Here is a 23,553-nt window from a genome sequence, read left to right on the forward strand (position 1 = left end):
CGCAAAGATAAACTCGGAAGTTCCGAGAGCCAAATAAAAAGGGCTGCATACGCGCAGTATAGACTACGTTGCATTCCCCCACGATTTTAGTCAGTTATATTTTGCCGCCCACGAGGTATAAACATTAAAGCTGCCTAGAAAGCAGTGGGATGACATTTTTTCAGTGAATGCGATTTCACAGGTTGTACTCATAGCCGAACTGGTCGCCTTTCAGCAGAAACGAAAAGCTAAAAGGCTTTAGTATTTCATGGCGTGTGTTTTGAAGACTATAAGAGTACTAAACTAATATGTTCTTCCCGAATGCATTTCTAATAGTGTATATAGGTATGTTTCGGGATGACGAACGATCAATCGCCCATTAAGACCGGTTGAATTTTACTCTTACTGGTGGAGCAGAAGATAACGCGCGAACCACGTTACAGGGCAAAACACTTGTCATGATAACCAGGCTGAAGAAGCGAGGAGGGATAGATGTGGTTATGAGATGAGATTTACAAACTCTCGCGAGCTTTTGTGGCTATTTCATTTGCGAGACGTTCCGGTCAGCTGATCAAAAAGAAAACCAAACGTGCTTTAGTTCTCACATACTCACATTAGAAAAATATAGCTATAAAATTAAAGCTATGTTTTGGTGGCTTAAGGGCCCAAGGGGAGTCAGGCTATGAGAGACACCGAATCAGAGGGCTCCGGATCATTTCGACCTCCTGGGTTTCTTCAACGAGCAATGATACTACAAAGTACATGTCTGTCATGCTTGCCGCCTAAATAGAAATGCGGCCGCCGAGCCTACGAGAAAACCCTGGTTCCCCGGCTCAGAGCGCCTTGACCACTAAGCCACCACGGCGTGGAAATAAGGAAATAAATAAGTAAATGAATAAAGCTTAGTTTTTTTTCTCAGCGCGTACTATAACCCATAGCTCATCCGTGTCGCTGCTCCAATGCCGCAGTAGCGTACGTCACTCGGCAATAATGAATGAATAGTCGGACACCAGCCGTTTCTGTACGAACCCAAGCCCAGTTCGGGTCCGCAGTTTTAAGCCCGAGCCCGGCCCGGGCCCGCAACTTCAGGCCCGGGCCCGGGCTTTCGGGCCGGCCCGGGCTTGTGCAGTGCACTAGCTGCCACTGCCCTCACCGCTGCGCTGCTGGACGCTTGGTGTCGCTGCAGTTGAACCGGTCTCGACTCGATAAAATCTAGTTCATGTAAACACGCAATCGAGGGGTCGGGCTGACCTTACACAACTTGACCACTCGATTCGATCTACCGCAGTCCGGTTCATGTAAACGAGGCTTAGGCTGGGGGCACCAACAATATGACGGAAAGGGTGAAGCAGCACAAAGCTTATGTCAAGCAAATGAACAGAAGCGCAGTGGCCTTACTTCCCAGCCATTCCACCACAGCGATGACTTTGACAGAACTATTGTGCTGGAAACAGAACCAAACTGCGCAGAAGCCTTCTACTTGAGTCATGACGGAGGAGAATGTTGAATGTTCTCTGGGAACCACTCCCTTTTCTACATGCGAGGTGTAAGCTCCGTGACCCTGCGGTCGACCTTATGTGGGCTTAAAAAAGCCTCTGCAACGCGCCCGCAGTCGCGCTTTCGAGAAGTAGTATAGTAATGGTTTACTGAGAAAAGAAATACAAAAAGAAAGCATAAGAGCTGCAGCCGGCGGAATTAAAGTCACAGGGAGACGATAGCGAGGAAACGTACGGAGGAAAGCGACCGGCAGAAAAGACGGGGAAGCTTTGTACACAATTTACAAAATACAAAATGTATCAAGTTCGCGCCGCTCGCGACCTAGTGCCTAAGCACTGTTGTACACATTTACAACACGCGTAAATTCACTGCATATTCAAGGCCGCGTAGAGGTAGCGTCCTGTCACTAATGGACAGCTCGAGCGGCGCAGTGCGCAAGTGGCCCGGATGGAGCGCCCAGCTGCCGCCTTAAAGCAGAAACAGAGCCAGTTTTGAAACGTCGTGTTATCCTACAAGAACTTATTTGGCTGGCGTTTACTTCTCTTTTAAATGAAAATTATAATCCTAAAATTTAACTTGGATTTGCTTCTGGGTTGCAGCTTTGGGAAAAGGTGTAGCTTCCTGCACAGCAAATGGCAAATTTCTCAGAATAGTTTACAACATGCTGTTCTATGAACTCCTCTTTATCGCTTCATAGTTTGCACACACTTTTGACATCAATGAGGAAATTAGCAGCGATTACGGCAATGGCAAAGCCCTTAGCGACGGCAAAGGATCGAATAATTGGAGGCACTTTAACAACCTAGAGGAAATGCTGTGAATTACCACACTACGAATTGTTGCAATGGAAAAATTGCCTAATGCGCACAATGAGTTAGTGAAACAAGCACGAAACGGAGCACCATGTTCCTGGCATTGAAACCTGCAGTACTTGCAACATGGGCATCTATATATGTACAGATGACAGGAGTACACTAAGAAGCCAAACGAATTCGGCTTGATTGGGCTTGTACCCCTACAGAAATGGCTTCATATTCAATAAAGAGGCTAAAGAGTTACACTTATTTCAACGCATCCCTGCAGCATTTGGACCACATCGCCTAAACTTTCGAAGAGCTATTGAGCTTTAAGATTTAGCGAATAATGCTCTAATACCTAAGTATCGTGGCATTGTATTGTTAATGAGCACGCAATTCCACTATCACTCATCCTCAAATAGCCACTGTATGCGCTTGCAATAGTAAATGTACCTGTCAAGCCCCAGTGTTTCTTTATAATCCTCTCTAATACCCATACATGGCGAGCGCTTTCTTGTAGCGGCCCATGTTTGTGTGCCTACATCCGACGGGGACACTTTTTATAAAAGCGCGCATTCAAACGGCATGACTTGATCTCCCTAAAGAAAGCAAAAAAAGCGTAGACGTGCGCCTAGCCAAATACACCGAGAGAGGGCGCCACACGTTTCTTGGCGGTGCTGAGGATGCATGATGAATAGAAAAATAGCAAGGGAAAAAATTTGCCTCTTTCAAATGTAAAACACTTTACATCTATTAAAAGACGGGACATTTCACTACCTAAAGCTCCTAGAGCTCGCCAATATATTATAAATCAGGGCAGCGGTGAGTGATCAAGTGAGGACAAGTGGGGTTTTTTTCGCGACCTCGTCATAGGCTTCATGCGACCATATCTCATCGCGCAGGGTAAGCGCAATATTTAAGCCACAGTGATGAAACTTTATTAAAGGAAACTTTATGAGGCATTTAACCCCTCAGCATCAGAGCTCGCTCGTAACTGTTATGCGTGACGAGATATTGATTTTTTTTAAAGTCGCCATTCAATTACGCGCCGGCGCGACCGGTTTTCCGAGGCGCATGGGCCGGAATCCTGGGGACAATTCGCGTCGCGCCTGTGCACGCACTCCTCTTTGTTGCGCTTGGTGTCGTAACTTTCTGTTGTGAGCATTTGCCCGAGTAAAGGGGTTTCTAAAGAAACTTGCCTACGCCTCATGCCTCTGGTGAACGGCTAATCAGGCGTGGCCCCTATCGCCGGTCAGCAGTCGAACCTTACCTTTGGCACGCGGGGTGGAGAAGTCTGTCGCTCCTCCCCCTCCAAATTTACGGAGAGTGCAGTGACGGGCAGGTTGGCCCGAATAATTGTAATTTCGGCGTCAACCCAACATCAAGCAGCCCACAATATCCTGACACATGTATCTACCGTCCTTCATCTGTGCCATGCAACACACAGAATACACTAATATACCGCTTCAATCACATACCAATATCATGAATAACATTGCCCTCCCCCTCCCCTTCCTTTCACGCTTTCTCTGAACTGGTCCCCTTGTTTTCTATCTTACCTTCATTCTTTTTTTTTCGGTATTTTGTTCCGCCATGGTGCCTAATTCCTTTATCTGAGTTTTTCAGGTTAGCGCAGCTAGTCACACCAAGCCACCTTTCAAGTCCACGGTCGCTATCTCTCCACGCTCCACAACCCCTGATTCCTTTCTGCTCAGCTGGCCTTTTTCTTTTCACAGTTTCGCAGGTCAACCGGTTAATCATCTTTAGCAGTCATCATGCCTGGACAAGATTTTTTTTTTCGACAGGTTTCAAAAACCCGGTCCACTGCGACAGCGTGCAGTATGTTGCCGCGATCGATGTGTGCAGGAACGACGCTTCAGCACCGCGACGCGGTCCATTCGTGTGGCGGCGTTCTGCTCGTACATAAGGGCTTAAAGATTGAGCGACGCGAATACGATCAGCAAGGTTTAACAAGACCTGCCTTCATGCCCGATATTGGAGACCATGGCTCAAACTTTTGTCCCTCTCGTCAAAGGAGACTTCGCGCTAGTTTGTTCGCTGTCATCAGCAGGAAAAAACAAAATATTTCTATGCGTATGTCATGACAGTCATAGACTTAATGCACTTTCGTGCTGCGTGCTCCCTCGTGGTGATCTGTCCGGGTCTTACGACGGCTACAGCTTTTAATTCTACGATTAAATAGCTGCTCCGCGAGGAGCTTCGCTGTTTACATTCATATTAGCTTTGTGCGAATATTTGCACAAATAGGAAATAATCACCACATATTCGATTTGTACTGAATTCGCTTCTTTAGCTGTTCGGTTAATATTCAATTCGGCTTTTTACTGCACTATTTATATTCGATTAGGTTGCAAAGCTGGTCTCTTTGTATTAGAGTGTCGAAATATTACTATTTATTTTCACTATTCATATTCGATTAGGTAGCAAATCTTGCCTGTCTGTATTCGAGTATCGAAAAATTAGTATTTATTTTCAAATTCCTACTTGCTGGTACTACTCCCACAAGGGCTGCCACCCCGTGGTGATGCCGCTAAGTACCTGCATCACCACTTGGCCTTTGAGGCGGCAGAGCTCCGCGGTTACCATCGCGAGGATTCCTCATACCATCCGCTCTTGGACCGGTGTTCGGTGTCCATTCGTTGCGAGTGAAAGTGTATTGAAAACCGCTGTCACGACGAACTCACTCCGAAGCGAGGGGTCCTGCATCGAAGCGTGCCGCCATGTTGGAAACTATATTTTTCCGCACGCAGAGGCCAACGCACGCTAAACCAGGGAAGTAGCGTATGTAGCGGGAGTGTACGGTAAAGCTCGATTGGAAATAGCGATGGGGCATGGGCACGACAAAGCACGCTATATTTTTGCGGACGCTGTCTCTTTGCCTATGTCGAATCCCGGCCAACTGGGCGGAGAAGGAGAACGGCTCCATCTGAGGTGAGCCGCGTGCGTCCACGGGAGCCCGGTACGAGAGCGGGCTCGTTAGCAGGGGCGTCCACATGGCCCGGCACAGAGACGACCAGAAAAATATCAGAGAAAGTAAGAGAAAAACATTTTTTTTCAAGATTAATAACGGGTGGTAGAAGAGCAGGGGAAGGACTCTAGAAAAGAAGCAGTAGAAGCAGGGAGAGTGTTCAGAAGAAAGTGCTTCACGCCGCCCGCGAGTCCGCGAGAACGTGGAACGTTTGAGACGGAATGAAGGTGGCAGTAGAAAGGATGGCTCGAGCGACTGCGCGAATTTCAAGGTCGGCAAGAGTGAATGCGCGAAGCTCGGTAGCCATGTGTACGGGAACAACGGCCTGTGTTGTGAACTTCTTATTCTTCGTAATGCATTTTGGTTCGTGCTGTGTTTTTTCCTTCGAAATGCGCGTCGATCCCAGCGGAAGCGCCTTTGCCCTTGGGGCTCGGACCGGCGCAGGTATACAGGACTTGCAGGCCAGTGGCCTTGGCGCAGTAGATGCGCCGCAGGAAGCCGGCGCGGTGATCGCATCAAGCTTGATGGCGGGTAGGGTTCATATTGCGGTGTAAGGAAGTGATAAACACCCGCCACCGTGCTTGGTGTGAAGGAGACGTAGAGGGTTCGAAGAGAAGCGAGGAATTTTGGTCGCCTAGTTTGCCGATATTGACTGCCCTAAGTGCTGGTACAGAGGCGTGCAAGCTGTGCTGCCCGATGCATCTCAATGAGATCCTCGAGTCTGCTGGTGAGCCGGAGTTCAAGGAGTCTGTGGACGGAGGTGTGGAAGGGAGGCCCAGAGAAAGTGTGTGCGCACGATGCAAGAGAGGGGACATTCGGGCCATCTCGATCCGCGTGAGGTTGGCGTAAGTGATATGCTGCAGCAGGCGAGAGTGTACCAGGGCTCACTAACTGAAGAGTGTGGACTTTGCGAAGACCACGTCACCGATTCTTTACGCGGGCGAGCTTATGCAGCACCTGATTGCACTGGCTGGTGAGGGCATGCACGATATGGTATGATGACCCGTGTCCCCAGGATACGAATGGAAGACTGGACAGGGATGGATTCACCGCTGAGGGTGACAGACGAGAGGAGGCGGAGGGCCGCGGCCGCGCCTGAACACCACAAGAAGCTCCGATTTCGCGGAGAGCCCGTGAGGCCACCGCACTGGACATCTATCTCTGTGCTGCAGGTTGCCTGTTGGAGTTTGGTCTAAATGTGACTGACGGAACCCCGAGCGACCCTCATCATGATGTCGCCGTCGGTAAATCGCGTGGCGAATGTCCTCGATCCCACCAAGGAGGAGTCAATGAAGCGGCGCGGTTGCGCAGGAAGCTGCGTACATAGTGCACATCTTTTCGCCGCAGCTCGCAGGTGCCAACTGCTCAAGGACCAGGCCGTGCGAATGGTACGACCTGGCCGATCACGAGAATGACGCGAAGTTGGGCTGAGTTGGGAGAGTCAAGAATCTCAAGGTGGAGTTGAAGGAGAATGCTCTGCATGGAGATAACCGCGCACTATTCGTACAAGGTGTCAGGTAAGGCGTGAGTATCGCGCAGGAATTTCAGAAGGTGGGTTTGGACGACCTTTTCAGTGTGTTTTCGAATACAACACTGAAGTGAGATCGGACGGAGGTTGTCTAGAGGAAGGGCTTTGCTAGGCTTGGGAATGAGAATTACGGTGGCCTCCTTCTAATTTGAACAGAGGATTCCCGTTTTCCAAACCTCGTTCAGGAAGGCAGTGAGTTGCTGGAGGTCGGGTTCGGTAAAATTGCGGAGGAAGTGGAACGGACTGAATCGGGACCCGGAACGGTGTTGTGCTGGCTGTCCAGTAGCGCCGCCCGAACCTCGGGAAGGTTAATAGGAGAGTTCAGGTAGTCGAGGTGATTGGAAGCGCCTGAGTAGTCAGCGTTCAGCGTAGTTCGGTGTGTCGGGGAGAGGGAGGTAGCGGTTTGCAAGCTGTGCAAGGCACTGGTAGTCAGTGAAGGCAGTGGTGCGCAGGAGACAGTGCACCTCGCGGCCACGTGTGGGCAGTGCTTAGCAAGCTGTTAAGCTTTTCGCAGAGAGAATGCCAGTTGTTGCAGGTAAGTTGGTCTGCATATAAAGTAAGCTCCTGATAAGGAGGGTGATACATTTCTTGAGGTGCTTTTTGCGTCGCTGACGGCGTTTGGTTAGCACCCGCCTCGCCTTCCACAAGTGAAGGAGGTGAGGATCCATGTCTGGAGCTTCCGGTGTTGCCTTAAAGGGCACCTGCCCACGGTCAGGACATTTTTAAAAAAACAAGCCCACTGCATAGATGAGGCATCGAAGATAACCTCTGCAAAATACTAGGGCCATGCGCGCCCCGAAAAGCTGCAAAAATTCAAATCAAAGCCCGCTCGTTCTTTCCTTCCTCAAGCAAAAGTCCACATCATCTACTCTGGCTCGTTTGACGTCATACGGGTCACTTTCGCTGAAGGCATTCCATTGGTGCATCGTTCTGACTGACGGGAGAAGGTTGGGCGTAGCCGGGGCGTCGCGCCGTCTGCGCAACGCTTTCCGCAGCGCCTTCCGTTTTGGAACATGCCTACAAACCCGTATGAAGGAAAAAAACAAAAAAACTGGGGAGGTAGCATCCGGCGACAGCCTTGAACCTAGTCATAATAAGTAAACAATAGTAGAACTGAAAGAGTCGGTCCCCCCCCCCCCCCCTCCCCGCCGTGATCACGTCACGAGATAGAAGAAAGGACAACACATATGTTGTTCGTTTTACTCTTTGTCTCCGCGCCGTTGCTTGAATAGTCACTTATGTTGCTGCTATGCTGTGCTTGATTGGCTGCCGTCATGGAGGGAGTTGTGCTGTTTGATTAGCTACCGCCCTCGTAGGAGGGGCTGCGCATGAGGTGTTTTGAAGGCGATGCTGGAGAAGAAACGACGCTCTGGGCCCTGGGAAATGGGCTCATCCAGTCGCTAATCGCAGTGAACTCTTAGCTCTTGTCTATTGCTCTTGAAGCTTTTCATCGATCATGTGAATAAGTTTCCGTAGCGGCGCCACTAAACCTTTTCGTTTCCTCGTTTCAAAGTTTCAGTCTTTCCTGAACCCGAAGACCCAGACACGCTACCGAATGGAGCCCCCGCTCGAACTACCCTGAGCACCACGACGCAAGGGACGATTCTGTCGTTGTACGCGACTGTACGCGTGTAGCTCTCTTCGGCTTCATCAGGCAGAAGCGACTCGATGCAGCGTCCACATTCTTTAGCTGCGTCTGCAGGGCGCTAAATCTCGTTGACAGTATACGTACAGTATTTTCATCCGCTTGCGGTTCTAGCGACGAATCCGCCCTAGAAACCAGTTTAGTCACCTGCGATCCCAAAGCACCTGCCATCTTTGCGAGCCGACCCATTGCAATCCCGTCGCAGTGACAGTCATGGCCGTAGCGTCAAGTCATGGCTGCAGGTGTGAGGTCTCTAGGCTTCGTCTTTAGAGCGTCGGAGTGGCTTTTCCAGACTGCTTTCATGGACCCGTTCAACCCAAGGCGGCTGCACCTCGAAGGATCGTTGCAGTGATGGCCCAAAATTCTTTGTGTCGCCGACGCTTGATGGAGTCCATGTTACAACTTTTTAACTTTTCAATCCCGGGTTTCGTCATCAATAAAGTGTGAAAACTCACAAATTAATGGACTATCGTGTTTATTGTTACATATGTTAGATTAAAAGCGAGAATTAACAGTTTATTCAAGGACTAAAAATGAATGACCGGCACACCGCAACTGCGCGTGCTGGGCCTGCATTTAACAACACTGAAACCTCTTGAATGACGCGGAAAGAGTGTCTGCGAAGGCTTTGCCACGAGCGGCAATGACAGGTGGATTTGTATACACGACTTCGGTTGCGCATTGCGCTAGTGGTTGTTAGTGGCACGATGTTCTCCTTTTCTTTTGTAACAGCAGCAGCTTTACAGGGAACGCTCTGTGGGGTGAATGTCGCCGCAGTCATATTTCATATTCTATAACTCCCGCGTTCACCTGCTGAGCAGACAAAATGCTGTCCATGTGGACTGGTGTACGGATGCTCTCTAGTAAGATTTATACGTGAGTGAACGAAGCTGGCTGTTAGTCCGAGTATTGCAGCGTTCGGCAAATGCTACACTAGCTTTTCAGAAACGTGCCGAGAACAAAATTAGGCCTACTGCCTGAAGTAGAACTTATGTTTATGAGAAGTGGTTTCCCACTTTGTATTGTTTTTGTCTTCAGCAAGGCTCTGGGAGAGAACTGTCAAGGTTTTGAAATTGGAATCTTGAGAAGTTTGGTAGCGCTTGTACCCTTCGGTCCTGCGGTCCCTTCTTGAATTTTGCAAAGTCTTGGATCTTGTGGTCCAGGTGGTCCTGGGAGTGTGCGCACCCAAGGCGGATGCGATGCAGCGATGGTTCATTCCTCTGACGAAGGGCTAGGATTACGGGACTTCGCAGAAGTGTGGATGGGCCCACTTTTTCCGCAGATAGTCATATTCTGAGTTCTTTTAGCCTCCGCTTTAAAGTGCTACTGTTCAAAGTGCTCGCTGTTCTCGAAAACCGGGCGCTTGTACACTAAGGCAGAGAGCACTTGTTCTGTTTTTCTTCGTCTCTGTCCTCGTCGTTGTGATGCCTCAACAGCATAGATCCGTACCAACTCGCCCAATTTTCCACCATTTTGCAAGGTACTGAACAATGTACAAATTGCAAAATCGCAGGAAAGCTGACGTACAGGAAGGTTTCTTCGAACCAAAAACCCTTTTACACAGAACGCGTTTTCACTTCCTGCTCTGCTGCTGACTGAAGGAGTCAGCTCGAGGGGAGATGTGTCAGTTGCCCTGCACTGCATCTTTCTTCGAAAAGGTGAGGGCGACAGCCCCTTAATCTGTGTGAACCTGAAGCTCCACTGATCGCCACCAGCTTTCGAGATAGAGTGTAAAGGAAAGTTGTCGAAAGGTTACAATGATGCATTCCCTTGTCGAGTACCTGTCTCGACCCCCTCCTCGCGTTCGCGCCCCTGCTCAATTGTGTGTTTTCAACAACTTCCCTCTCATACAGATAAAGGGGCATCATCCGACTCCTTTTTCTAACAAAAATGCGAGATTGCCATCTGCGAAAGAGGGTTTCTGGTGGGAAAATTATAGAGGGCACTCGGATGTTCTGCAAGTTGCCACTTGCTTCAGTATGAATGCATGAAACCTTTTTCAGGGTGAGGCCTTGGTCCGCTCGATGCAAATATACTTTACACAACACGTAGGGCTTTGAGATGAAACTGAGATGGATGTTACAGTTCGCCCACTTCACGGTCTTGCCCAAAAAGTTCTGTAGAGCGGCATGCGGAACATCACGAAATCAGGAGTAGACACGCAGTTTGGCAAAGAGGGAAACACAAATTCAGGCCAAAGCTTTACTGCAAGCCGCCTTAAGGAGATTTATGACCGGGGTGCTCCTTCTCTCGGCCTGTATTAGAACAAGATACAAAGGTGCCGGGCGGTGTTCCTTGGTTGGTAAATGAGGTTGAAGCAGAAGGAGGTGAACCCTGCTGCTACCTCGATGGAAATTAGGTTGTTTCCGCTCGCCGAAAGCCTGTAGATGTGCACCGAGAGGGAAATGTGAATCCTGAATCCAATTGGGAAGGGGAGTCACCGTATGGCCTTCGCAGTTCTTAAAGCAGAGTAAAAGTAATGCATCTTCTGGTATTGCTGCGAGAGCTTTCGGCCGCATCTGCCGCTACCTGCTACTAGAAGCAGCGGGAGCTGCATCATTAGTGAGGTTATGCTAACCGAACGTCCGCTCAGAAAATGACTTCGCAGCTTTGAAATGCTAGACTGAATCCTGTACTTAGCGACGGCTGAAGTGATATGAGCCCGTGTGAAAATGGAATCCATACTTTTCAGGCTTGGACTTTCTACTTCAAAATGAGATGATCACGCGCAGCTCTTGTTGTGGCTTTTTAAAGTCCAGTTGTCATGTGGTATTTTTGCTAGCAAATAAACGCCCGCACTTCTCGCCTTCTACTGAGGCAAAGGACTGGCAGCGGTAACTGTACCACAGCCCTGCCCCCACGAGTACAGCCGTTCCGGACCCGCCTGGGCATCAGTCTATTTGGGCGGCAGCTGCATGCGGGAGTTGGCGACACCCTACAATACAGACTCCGTTTACCTGTTTATAAAGTCGCTCATTGAGCTGTCGCCGCAACATTTTATTGTTTCAAAATGAAAATGGTGGACGCTTTCGTGAAAAAAATATGTGGACGCGTCCACGTGTGCATCTCACAGCCAGTGCCAATAGCGCTAGGCGCTTCGTTGTTAGTTATTTTCGGCCCCGTTAGGTTTGTCCTTCGCAGGAACGCATATTGGCAGCGTGTGCTCAGACCAGCGGTTGCCCACGCAGAGGATCCTCTCGATGGGAGGCTGCAGCACAGTTCCGTTCCTGCAGGAGAGCGTGATGCTGTCGCCCAGGTCGTAGGCGTCCTTTTTCCCTTCCACTTTGGGTCCACCGGGCCAAGTGTCAAAGTTGCCGCAGCCTTCAATACCTGAAGGTAGAATGTCGATTGCGCATAAGGCATGCAATATGCAACAACTGACAACATACAAAACATACAACAGGTACTTTACGAATTCTAGGGAAACTGCAACCAGAACGCACCACCCATTTCTATAGCGTAGGACGCATTTAAATTAATTCATCGACGTTAACAGCAGCTCGTTGTAGGACGGGTTGTGAAAAGGTTCAGTGCGAAGTTGGGGGAGTTTTTGCTCCACTCTCTAGCCAGAGTTGGACGTCTTGCGCAGCGCTCGAAGGAGCAATTCGGCAATAGAGTTAGAGGTGCACTAAAGAGGAATCTGAACTCGGCTTTTTACCGCGGGAACTCGATCAACAAGTTCCGAGCATCCTTAAAAGCTTCGAATTATTGTCCCGTGCGGCCGATTTCCCCAATTTAAATCGGATTAAACGTCCCGGCTCCCGCCTTTTTTGAACTCATCGCTGACGGTAGGAGGAGTCAACCCTTTCAGCCAATCCCGCGTCGGCTTGCCGCTCTGCCATCGGCGGAGTGATGCGTAGCGATCGGCGAAAGCAAAGAGTCCACGCGTATTTTTATTTACGTGGGCCTAATTTGCAGTTATGTTGTCTCTCACTGGATCTATTTATTCACGGGAACCTAAAAAAACAAAATAAAAGCGAAAGCGAAGCCGCCACGCGACTGCCTGAAAGCCACCCCACGCGTTAGTTGACTTCTCCTACCTTCAGCGGTGAGTTAAAAAAAAAGGCGGGAGCCGGGACGTTTAATCCGATTTAAATTAGCGAAATCGGCTCCACGGGACAATAATTCGAAGTTTCTTAGGATGCTCGGAACGTGTAGATTGAGTTCCCGCGGCAGAACGACGAGTTCAGATTCCTCTTCAGTGCACCTTTAAGGCATATATGGTTACAATTAGGCAAGAGTGAGTTAATGCATCAGGAAGAAACGACACCATCGAGAAGAGCACATTATACAGGAGGCAACAGGCAAAGTATCTTTCTCAGCAAAAGTTATCGGAAAGCAGCTGTATGATAAGAACATGCTAGTATAATTTTTTGTGCTCTCAAGGCACGCATTACCGAAGGTGTACAGCCGCCCACAGAATTAACACGAATGACGGAATGCGTGGCCTGGACTGTTGTCAGCGCCACGAAGCGATAGTCATTGGCGCGAGATAATGCTCTCGGCATGTTTACAGCCGCTGACGACAGCTGGTGCGCAGCTCGCTTTGACTACTTTTTTCGCTTCTGCCTGATCACCGCGGGGACAGCGTGCTCGTCACGGGGGCGTTCCTGAGCATTTTGCTCGCCGCTGCGGCTGCCACGACCCCCGCAACGCTCTTTGCAGTTTTCTTATCGCGGGAACCAGAAATTGCGCGCTAAGCTGGCGAGGTTCGCACCAGCTATCGTCAGCCACCGTAAACATACCGAGTGCATTATCTCGCATCCGAAGACTATCGCTTCGTGGCGCTGACGGCAGTCCAGGCCATGCGTTCGGTCATTCATGTTAAGTCTGTGAGTGGCTGTACAGTTGATTAAAATGCCCTGAGGAGTGCTGTGCTCTATAGAATGGCCTTTTCGGTCTTGGGTTTCATGTTGACTCTGTGTACAACACTGAGGGCGCGCAGTTTATCAAAAGCAACTAAAAATACGCTGTGCTGTTTATATATGTAGCTGGCCACTCCATATCTGCGAATTGTGAATTACGTCAGTCAAAGCGAGAAAAAAAAGAACCTTTGACACGAGAAGGACACAGAAAAAGAGGTGTCTCCAGAAACAAACCTTTAAGCAGATATTTGAAGAGTCATAAAAATCCTCGTCTACAGCGGTATTGGCGCTTGATGGAACAGTTAGTTTAGTTTATTGGGGTTTAACGTCCCAAAGCGACTCAGGCTATGAGGGACGTCGTAGTGAAGGGCTCCGGAAATTTCGACCACCTGAGGTTCTTTAACGTGCACTGACATCGCACAGCACACGGGCCTCAAGAATTTCGCCTCCATCGAAATTCAGCCGCCGCGGCCGGGATCGAACCCGCGTCTTTCGGGCCAGCAGCCGAGCGCCATAACCACTGAGCCACCGCGGTGGGGCGCTTTATGGAACAGTCAAATAAAGAAAGAGTTACCAGTTAGGAAGAATCAAATCTGAAGTAATTAATGGAGTATGATGACCCCTGTCTCACACCAGGCACTGGTACTTATATATTAACTATAAGCTTCAAGGCACTGTATAACGTTCAAAAGACGACGTTTGACGAGCCATTGATGATTAGAATATATATGCCAGGTGCGCAGTGCGACCCTCTCATTCTAGAATATGCGTTACACATGAATAAGGAAAACTCCGATAGAGACCACATCGCCCAACGTTTCTGGGCCACACGTACGAATCGCTTCCTGAGTCCCATGCCCATTCTTCGTTTGTCCCTGCAAGCTATACGGGGAACAGACAGTGCATATTTAGTTTCCAAAACACCTATAAAAAAAGCGGACGATCAGACGCCAGATGTACCAATTCAGTGAAAGTAGTTGCATTTACTCTCGATGATTACTTCGATGCTCTTATGGCTCATTCACACTTGGGCACTCGGCGGCGAGAGCGAGCGAAATCCGCCGCTGCCTCACTTACTCGCACAATTTTCGGCCACCAGGTCGCTGCTTCGACTGCGAGCTCTCGCGTTAAACGTGTTCCTCCGTGTATCGTTGTCTGCTTGTCGTCTACTCGCGGCGTACACAGGTGTGGTCAGAAAAGAGTGTAAATCGACGCTATGTACTATAAGCGCACGCATGCTTACTGCGCTAAACGCAAGAATTTTACTGGGTGTTACGCCGTTTGTCACGTTCGCGATTTTAGTTGAACACATGCAAACCAACCGCCGCGGTGTCTCAGTATTTACGGTGCTCGGCTGCATACTCAGAAGACGCAGGTTCGATCCCGGCCGTGGCGACTGCGTTTCGATGGTGTGAAATGCTAGAAGCCTGTGTATTGTGCGATTTCAGTGCACGTTAAAGAGCCCCAGATGGTCGAAATTACCCACAGCTCCCCACTACGGCATCCGTCACCACCTGAGTCATTTTGGAATATTAAACTAAACTAAACTAAACTAAACTATGCAAACAGAGACGCAGCGATCAGCTCAGCTTTGTGGCTCCATCCGGTTGTCAGAATGGGAAACATCGTTGCCGACAAACTGTCGGTCCTGTTCAGGCCTAGAAGTGTCAGAATCGTGACTCTGAATAAGAAATAAAAGAAATTTATAGCTCATACGTTTTGCTGTAGGTGAGATGAAAGGTTGGTTGGTTTATGGGGTTTAACGTCCCAAAGCGACTAAGGGTATGAGAGACGCCGTAGTGGAGGGCTCCGGAAATTTCGACCACCTGGGGTTCTTTACCGTGCACTGACATCGCACAGTACACGGGCCTCGAATTTCTCCTCCAAAGAAATTCAACTGCCGCGGCCGGGATTGAACCCGCGTCTTTCGGGCCAGCAGCCGAGCACCATAGCCACTGAGCCACCGCGGCGGCTAATGAGATGAAAGGAAGCGTAAGTCTTGTGCCCCATTTACGGCCAGTGACCCTACTGAAAATGGCAGTAATAACGACGAATTCAGTCCACTTTTGGCCCTGGGGCAATAAATATTGCTGCACTAAAATTCAGTCAAAAGTTAGGCGTCCTGCTTTAAAGGGCACTGCCATGGATGTCATGGCGGGAACGCAGCTCCCTGCTTGCTTTTCTATAGACCTATTCAAGACCCTCGGGAAAACAGGTTTTCTGGGCTGTGGGGAGAACGTGGTTGACCTTAACCCTCAACTCTTTCCTGTACTACGAGTACAGCCCAGTGCCCAATATGGCGGCGCCCATCGACCTCGTTTTGAAAAGGTCTTTAGGGATATTCAAAATTCCGCAAGTGCGCTTTCCCGCATAACGATGTTGCCCAACAAAAGATGGCTGACCGTGCGTTTCCAGCGGAAACAAAGCAAGAAGGACTAGTTTTTAGTTCGATTCTTCCAAAATACCTTTCTTACATTCTATCCACAACCTTAGCGCCTGTCCTGAAGCCCTCGGAAGTTTTTAGAGCGCAGCTCTTTGGCGTCCGTTCCTGGGTTTCGCGTCGTCGTCGTCGTCGGCGTTGTCGTCGGCGTCGGCCTCGTAACCAGCTCCGCCCCCCTTTCATCCGCAGCTGGGGTTGACTCACTATCGGCGTCAGCGGCATCAGTCAGTCGCTGCTATCTCTTCCCTCCTCCCTTTATCGTGTTGTCCGCGTCAGCGGCATCAGTCAGTCGCTGCTATCTCTTCCCTCCTCCCTTTATCGTGTTGTCCGCTTGCTGCGCGCGCTTCTGCCCCCATCGTTTGCCGCTGGGTGTACACGCCGCCCCCCTCCCCCCTCTTCCTGCGAGTCTCCGGTTGTCAAAGCGCCGGCTCGAACTTAATTCCTTTCTTCGCTCCTCCTCCAATGCAACCCCTGTGCGGTGGCAATCAGAGAGCCAGATCGGTGGCGGCGGATCTGTATATGTGCACCGCCCGAGCCGAAATTGCCGCTGCCGTTCGCCCTGTGCGGTGGCAATCGGAGAGCCAGATCGGTGGCGGCGGATCTGTATATGTGCACCGCCCGAGCCGAAATTGCCGCTGCCGTTCGCCACTGCGAAATTATCTGCCAGTTCTTTCTGAGCCATGAGCGAGACGACCGATGGAAGTCCTCCGTCTGCTAAAAAAAAATTCTGTGATAGCGCATACATGTGTTGCTCGATTTCTTTGCCTCAATCTATCGAAAAGGTGAAACAGCTTATTTGCTGCGCTCAAATTTCGCATTAGGAAGTAACGTAATCGTCGGTAATTTTTTATGGAGATGTCGGCCATCTTGCCTTTGGCAACCTAGTTAAGAGAGAAAGCGCACTTGCAGAATTTCGAATATCGCCTATTGGCCGATGGAAATCGGCGGCACTTTTCCGGCAGCAGAAATCGGTCCTGGACCGATTGGACTTTCGCTGGGTATTTCGGCGGAACTTCACAACAAGCGGGCGTGAACTTCCGGGGCAAGCCTTCATAAGCAAGCTGCGTTCCCGGACCTCATCACAACTGCGGGCAGCTCAGGCACACGCGCCTCGGCACCTTACGTCGTTGACCGAATTGATTTCTTTGCGCAGATCGCTGCTCATCGCTCGGTGAAAATTCCATCTTCATGGCTCTGCGATAACTTCGTCACCTTGAGCTGGGACCATTATCAACTTAGCAAGGTGGAAGCTGCAATCAAAAGACCGGAACAGGACGGAACCACGTCACAACAAGCGGGCGTGAACTTCCGGGGCAAGCCTTCATAAGCAAGCTGCGTTCCCGGACCTCATCACAACTGCGGGCAGCTCAGGCACACGCGCCTCGGCACCTTACGTCGTTGACCGAATTGATTTCTTTGCGCAGGTACGTGCTTTTCCTGAGTTTTTCACGAGCGCGTTCCTGAGCTGCCCTGCAGTGTTTTCTTTTTCTTTTTTTTTGCCTTGAGATGGGTGATAAACAGCCATCAACTATTAAAGAAGTAGCAAAGATGCTCTTAGAACTTTCCACAAAGTTTGACGACCACAAAGCTAACGTTGTGACAGAACTGCAAGTCATCAAACAGTCACTCTCGTTCATAAATGATAAATTTGAAGAATTCAAGTCCACCGTAGAAGACATGAAGCGGGAACAACAGACACTGAAAGCAGAAAACAACAATCTTAGAGCAGCCCTAGAGAGTGCAAAAACTGAGATTGTAGAGTTAAAGCAGTATTCAAGACAACAGAACATCGAAATCAAAGGACTACCCCTCAGGACTGACGAAAAACTTGCTGACGCCTTAATACAGTTTGGTGAAACGCGCGGTGTTCCAATATCCAGCTCTGATATTGATGTGATTCATCGCGTACCCGGAAAGGACAAGATAAAACCAAACGTGATCGTGAGGCTCACATCTCGCTCCGTGCGTAGCAGAATACTACACGCAGTGCAAAAGATCAGTTTGTCTCCGGTGGGCTTTGGCTACGAAGGCACAGACACAGTCTATATTAATGAGCACCTCTGTCCTGAGTATAATGTTTTGCTTGGAAAAGCAATTGCACGAAAGCGAGAAAAGGGCTGGAAGTTCACCTGGGTCGCTAATGGAAAGATCCTTGCTAGGAAGGCCGAGAACTCGAACGTGATTCAGATCCGTTCCGAGGCCGACTTAGCTCTGATCTGTTAAACCAAAATCGACAGTAAATCATGGACAGTGTGCAGCTAGCAAACCAATTTATGAAAAAAAAATGCATGTGCCTCTCTGCTTCATTGCAATGTTCGAAGCTTGAATAAGAACATAGATAATGTCTGCTGTCTAATGGCTGAGCACTCATTTACGTTTGACTTCATAGCCGTTTCAGAAACTTGGCTACATGAAGGGGTATTCCACAATATCCAAGGGTTCAATTTTTTTTCCTGTAGTAGAAAAACCTCTACGAGAGGCGGTGGAGTTGGCCTATATATAAAAACATCGTTGCATTCCTCCCTTCTTCCTGGGTTGACAAATTCATATTCTGCTGGTTTTGATTTTTTGGTTGTTCAGTGTATGAACCTTACAATTGCTGTCGTATATCGTGCTCCAAATAGCTCTCTATCACTCTTCCTTGACCATTTTGAATCGCTGCTCACAAACTTATCTAATCTAAGAGTCAAAGTATTAATCTGTGGTGATTTAAATATTGATTCTTTAAGTGATAACAGTGTGGTATATACTAACTTATTACACTCATATGGCTTCAGTAATGTAGTTATAGGCCCTACACGTGTGACTCCTATTTCTTCGACGTCATTGGATCATATACTCTGTAATTTCGACACATCATCTAGTTTGAGCTCCATATATAAAACATACCTTACAGATCATTATCCTGTTGCGATATTTTTTCCTCTCGAACAAGCGGCTCCGGGTAAAACATCTGACCCCCACTGCAGAATCGATGTTATTCAGTTAAGGGAATGTCTTCAAGCGGTAGATTTTAGCTTGATCAACTCAGCTCATGTTAACGACGTATACCAAGAATTTAACGACAGGCTAACCACGGCAGTTTTGCAATCTTCTACACCTCAAATCAAAAGATACTATAGTACGCCTATCTGTCCCTGGATGACACAAGCTATTATGAAACTTATTAAGGAAAAAGATCACTGGCATACCAAATGTAAACAAAAGCGAGGTAATTCATATTACTTAGTAAAGTTTCGGAGAGCAAGAAACTTAGTTACTGCTGCCATAAGGTCCCGCAAGAAAGAGTATTACTCCCAATTAATTTTGAAAAATGCCCACAGTACGAAAGTCACGTGGCAGATCATTAACTCTGTTATTAAACCCGTAGCAAATCGTTTTATTATGCCTGACATAGAAATCTTGGGGATCTCCATTGAAAATCTAGTTACAACGTTCAATGTATATTTTTCCACTATTGGTGCAAGTATAGGAAATACTTGCCCCTGCACTGAGTACCTCCCTCCTCCGCAAAACATTGTAGTGACCTTTGCATACCATGATATTACAGTGGATGAGATTGTATATACAGCTAATCATTTTCCATCGAAATTATCTACTGGATGTGATGGCGTTGCCTCTATTGCGCTGAAGGAATGCATTGATATCTTATGCCAGCCACTTGAAAAAATCTTCAACTTTGCCTTCTATTCCTCCACCTATCCCGATCTGCTTAAGCTAGCTAGAATAGTACCGATTCACAAAAATGGTGACCGTAACCACGTTGAGAATTACCGCCCAATTTCCATTTTAAGCTGCATAAACACACTTTTTGAAAAACTCGTTGCAAAGAGAGTGAAAATATTTCTCGAGAAAGAAGCCTTGCTATGTCCGCAACAACACGGCTTTAGACCAAACAGATCAACTGGTACGGCCGTCATATCGCTAACAAACACGATCAACACTTTCCTAAATGATAATAAAATAGTCTTAGGAATTTTTTTGGACATTAAGAAAGCATTTGACACTGTTGATCACGAAATTTTACTGAAAAAGCAGGTGCATTACGGGTTTAGAGGTATTAGTTTAGAATTCTTCAGAAGTTATCTCAATAATCGGCGGCAAATGATCCAACTTAGTGGTGTAAAATCTGACTTTGAAACAGTTACGGTTGGTGTGCCTCAGGGTTCAGTCCTTGGTCCGATTTTTTTTACCTTGTATATTAATGACCTGCCGCATTTCACACAACACTTCTCTGTTTTTATGTATGCTGACGACACTGCTCTTCTATGTGCTCATGAATCTACAACGGATCTTATTAGCACCGCAAACCGAGAATTGGAAACTTTGTGTAGCTGGTTTATTTCAAATAAACTTGTTGTAAATGTTAATAAGACAAAATGCATAATATTTAGGGGCTCCAGAAAAACAATACATGAAAACCTGCCTTCCGTGCAATGGCTGGGAACACCTATGGCACTTGTCAATAACATCACTTATCTTGGAATAATTCTAGATGAGAACCTGCACTGGAAACCATACATTCAGGCGCTTTGTAAAAAGTTAGCTGCAGCATGCTTTGCACTCTACAAATGCCGAGATGATTTTGGTAATGACATACTCAGAACTATTTATTTCTCAATTTTTCAAAGCCAGTTATCATATTGCATTGAATCATGGGGCCACACCTACCAATCTTATTTGGAACCACTTAGGGTCTTGCAAAAAAGGGCAATTCGATTCATTTCACATTCAGGATACAACGCCCACACTGCTCCTCTTTTTAAACAGATGGATATACTGCCACTACAATAATTACTTGAATACAGGACTGTCTTGACAATACACACATGCCTTACAGACAATTACCCGTTACACTCATCGCTATTCTGTATCCCACCACTATGCACTCGCAACGCCACTCATAGAAATTTCCTTCTTCCGAAAACAAAAAATGTCTATGGAGAAAGAAGGATGGCCCATGTTGGTATTAAGCTGTGGAACAAGCTTCCAAGTGAACTCAAACATTGTAAAACTTTTCCTGTGTCACTGAAGAAATATTATAAACAATGAGTGAAGCCACCGCTTTTTTTTCTTTTCATGTATTTTTGTGTGTTTGTATCTGTTTGTAAAAGAGGCTTGGTGCTCTGAATATTGTTGCTCTATGTACCCATTTATGTCTTTCTAATTACATGAGCTTTTATATGAATGTAATTAATTTTTGTTATGCCTGCAATTTTCTTTGAAACTGAATTGCATGGATCCCAACTAGCTTCCAGCTAGGGATCCAGATGTTTTAACAAGCATGCCTTGTATGAATGTTGAGAAATAAAAATTGAATCAATCAATCAATCAATTCTGCCGCGGTGGTGGATTCCGCTCGCTCTCGCCGCTGAATGCCCAAGTGTGAACGAGCCATCGCTCTACTGAATGCTTTTACTTTAAGCCGAAGCTTAACACACGCGACAGAATTATTTTGGAGGTTGAAATTGGGCGGAGGTGAGTCGAGGTAGGCGGTTGGTGGGTGGCAGCCCCCAGCTAAGGGGTGGTGGGTAGTCCGTGCTTCTGGAGGGCAGCTGGATTTACCACTATGTCTTCGAATTCGCAATCGCCATCGCTTTTTCGTTCCTATGCTGCTGATAGTGGGTGGGGGCTTTATGGAAAGGGAAGGTAGGTGGGCTGGTGGTGGGCGGAGCTTCTCGAGGGAAAGCTTCGGCAGGCGGGTGGTGGACGACGCTTCTGGAGGGTGAAGGTAGGCGGAGGTAGGGTGGGACGGTGGGTACAGGGTGGCAGTGATTGGGTGGGCCGCACTCTAGCTTATAGGGTGCGGTGAGTAGGTGGCTAGTGGGTGGTGCTTTTGAAGGGTGGCAGGTAGAGTGGAGGCTTCTCGCCAGTAGGCTAGCGGCTCCACTTCAACAGACAAAAGATTTCCGCGAGAGGGTTGAGCGGCTACAGCAGCACTATTTTCACGGTAAAAAAAAATAATTTGTGGTGAAGAACCTGAGGCGGGCGTAATGCTTGTCAAGCAGGAAAAGCGCTTAAGTTGAACGCAGTCAAGAACAAAGACAAAACAGATGAAGAAGGTCTAAAAAGAATAAACCTCAGGAACTATACTAAAAGCCAGCATCGGGTTGAGAGGTTAACATTGCTCCACGGGCTGAGTGGATTTCTCCTGACTGGCATTAGTGCACGGAAACCTCGCCAAGTCGGCAGGTCACGTTGGGATGGTACGAGCAGAAATAGGTACAGACCTTTAACTTCGATACCGCGTGAACGCGCCAAGATTGGGAACGGAGTTTGTAAGCCCAGAGTAACCTTCTTGATCACAAGTGCCACAGTCATCACGAGTGGCTTGACACGGTGGAATGAAGTTGATGTCACTTGGCGGTTCTTATATCGGGATGACCTTGGCTGGCACGTCCTTTTACTCGACTTAATGCCGTCGATTCCATGTGTGCTAGCGTAAAAATGTTTATACTGAGTTCAAGTTAAACCACAGTTTTCGAGTTCATGCATGCGCAGCCTTTAAAGATGCACGGGGCATGGGTTTGTGAGGTTTTGTGGTTGGTTCAACTTACCGCTTTCTGAAAAACTCTCCGGCAGTTCACTAAGTGTGCAGCTAAAATAGCGTGAGTTGATATTAAGTTTTCTTTAAAAGGATACTCACAACTTAATAGGTGCACTTGTGGTTACTATTCATCACTCGTCACCACAGTCTGGTGATTTAATTACAGAGCTCGGTTGTTAATCGGTAGTAGCTCAAATGAAGGCCCACACAAATGGGGTGCATCAACACGGGGCAAGTGTTTCGTGGGTATCCACGGGGCGCATTGCTGTTATTCGGGTTCCCGCTCGCGGTATTCTTGCTTGCTGAATTCTGTCACCGCAGAACCTTCGCACGTGTTGTACCAATGACGCCTTAGCCTGGTTACTTGAGTTCTTTTTTACGTGACATACATCGCATTACTTTATAAGCAAGCTTTGTTGAGGTGGGTTGCTTTGAAGGCATGTTTTTAAAATTTTGAAATATGCAAAAAAGGAAAGACCGAATAATGGACCTCCTGGTAGGATTAAAGAAAATGTCGCCCAACTAAAAACATCCACAGATAGGTCGTGAAAGATATATCTGGTTGCCATCACGACTGTTGAGGTTACCATGAACGTAGTGAAAATGGTGACAAGCCGTTGGCGTCGTTTTCTTAAATTACCACTGCTCATTGAAGTGTGCACGGATCACAAGGTATGACTAGCATCTTTCGAAGCAAACGGAGATTGTTGCACGCTTCATGCAGGGTTCTAATTCCTTCGATTATTCTTGTAACCAATTGGTACAACTGAAACTAGAACACCCACTGCATGGGTACTTCAGACAATTTTACATACATTTTTAGGAAGCGTTCGGGTCTGACACATGAATGTGCCATCAAGTGTCAAAAATTGTTTAGAGTGAGAACAAGCGGTTATGTATTTGTGAAATCGCTATTATTCCACGGCGCTAATGTGGGCTCGCACGCGAAACTGCGAAGCCTAAGGTCTGCATCTTTGAGGTGTCTGTACTCTTGGATGAAGTTCATCACAGCACAGTTGTCTCTTATGGTAATGGGCGATGCCTCTTTTCTCTATTTCTACATGTAGCATATGCGTATTTCGCTCGACGATAAACTCTAGCCGCTCTGACGCCAATGAAAACCTTGATTCCTGAAGGGGCTGGGAAACTAACTTTTTCTTCAGCTTCCTCGAGGGCAGTGCCATGTCAGGAGCTCCTTTTCAACAGGTCTTTCTTGCTCAGCTTACCAGCCGTCCTGCCTCGAGTTGTCGTTGCTTTCAGTTTCTC

The 23,553-nt window shown here is 47.9% G+C and overlaps 1 protein-coding gene across 5 annotated transcripts in view; it reads right to left on the reverse strand.

The window, feature by feature from the left end:
* Positions 1 to 11,411: 11,411 nt before the first annotated feature.
* Positions 11,412 to 23,553, reverse strand: part of LOC149352608 (complement receptor type 2-like) — a 353,632-nt gene continuing 341,490 nt past the window's right edge. For all 5 annotated transcript variants that reach the window (XM_089581794.1, XM_089581793.1, XM_089581797.1 and 2 more), the window contains one exon: positions 11,412 to 11,765. In XM_089581794.1, coding sequence (XP_089437920.1) covers positions 11,539 to 11,765 — 227 coding nt within the window. In that variant the 3' untranslated portion in view covers positions 11,412 to 11,538. The remainder of the gene's footprint in view (positions 11,766 to 23,553) is intronic.

This window comes from Amblyomma mixtum, chromosome 3 (genome assembly GCF_055824585.1).
Source record: "Amblyomma mixtum isolate Tamu chromosome 3, ASM5582458v1, whole genome shotgun sequence".
NCBI lineage: Eukaryota > Metazoa > Arthropoda > Arachnida > Ixodida > Ixodidae > Amblyomma > Amblyomma mixtum.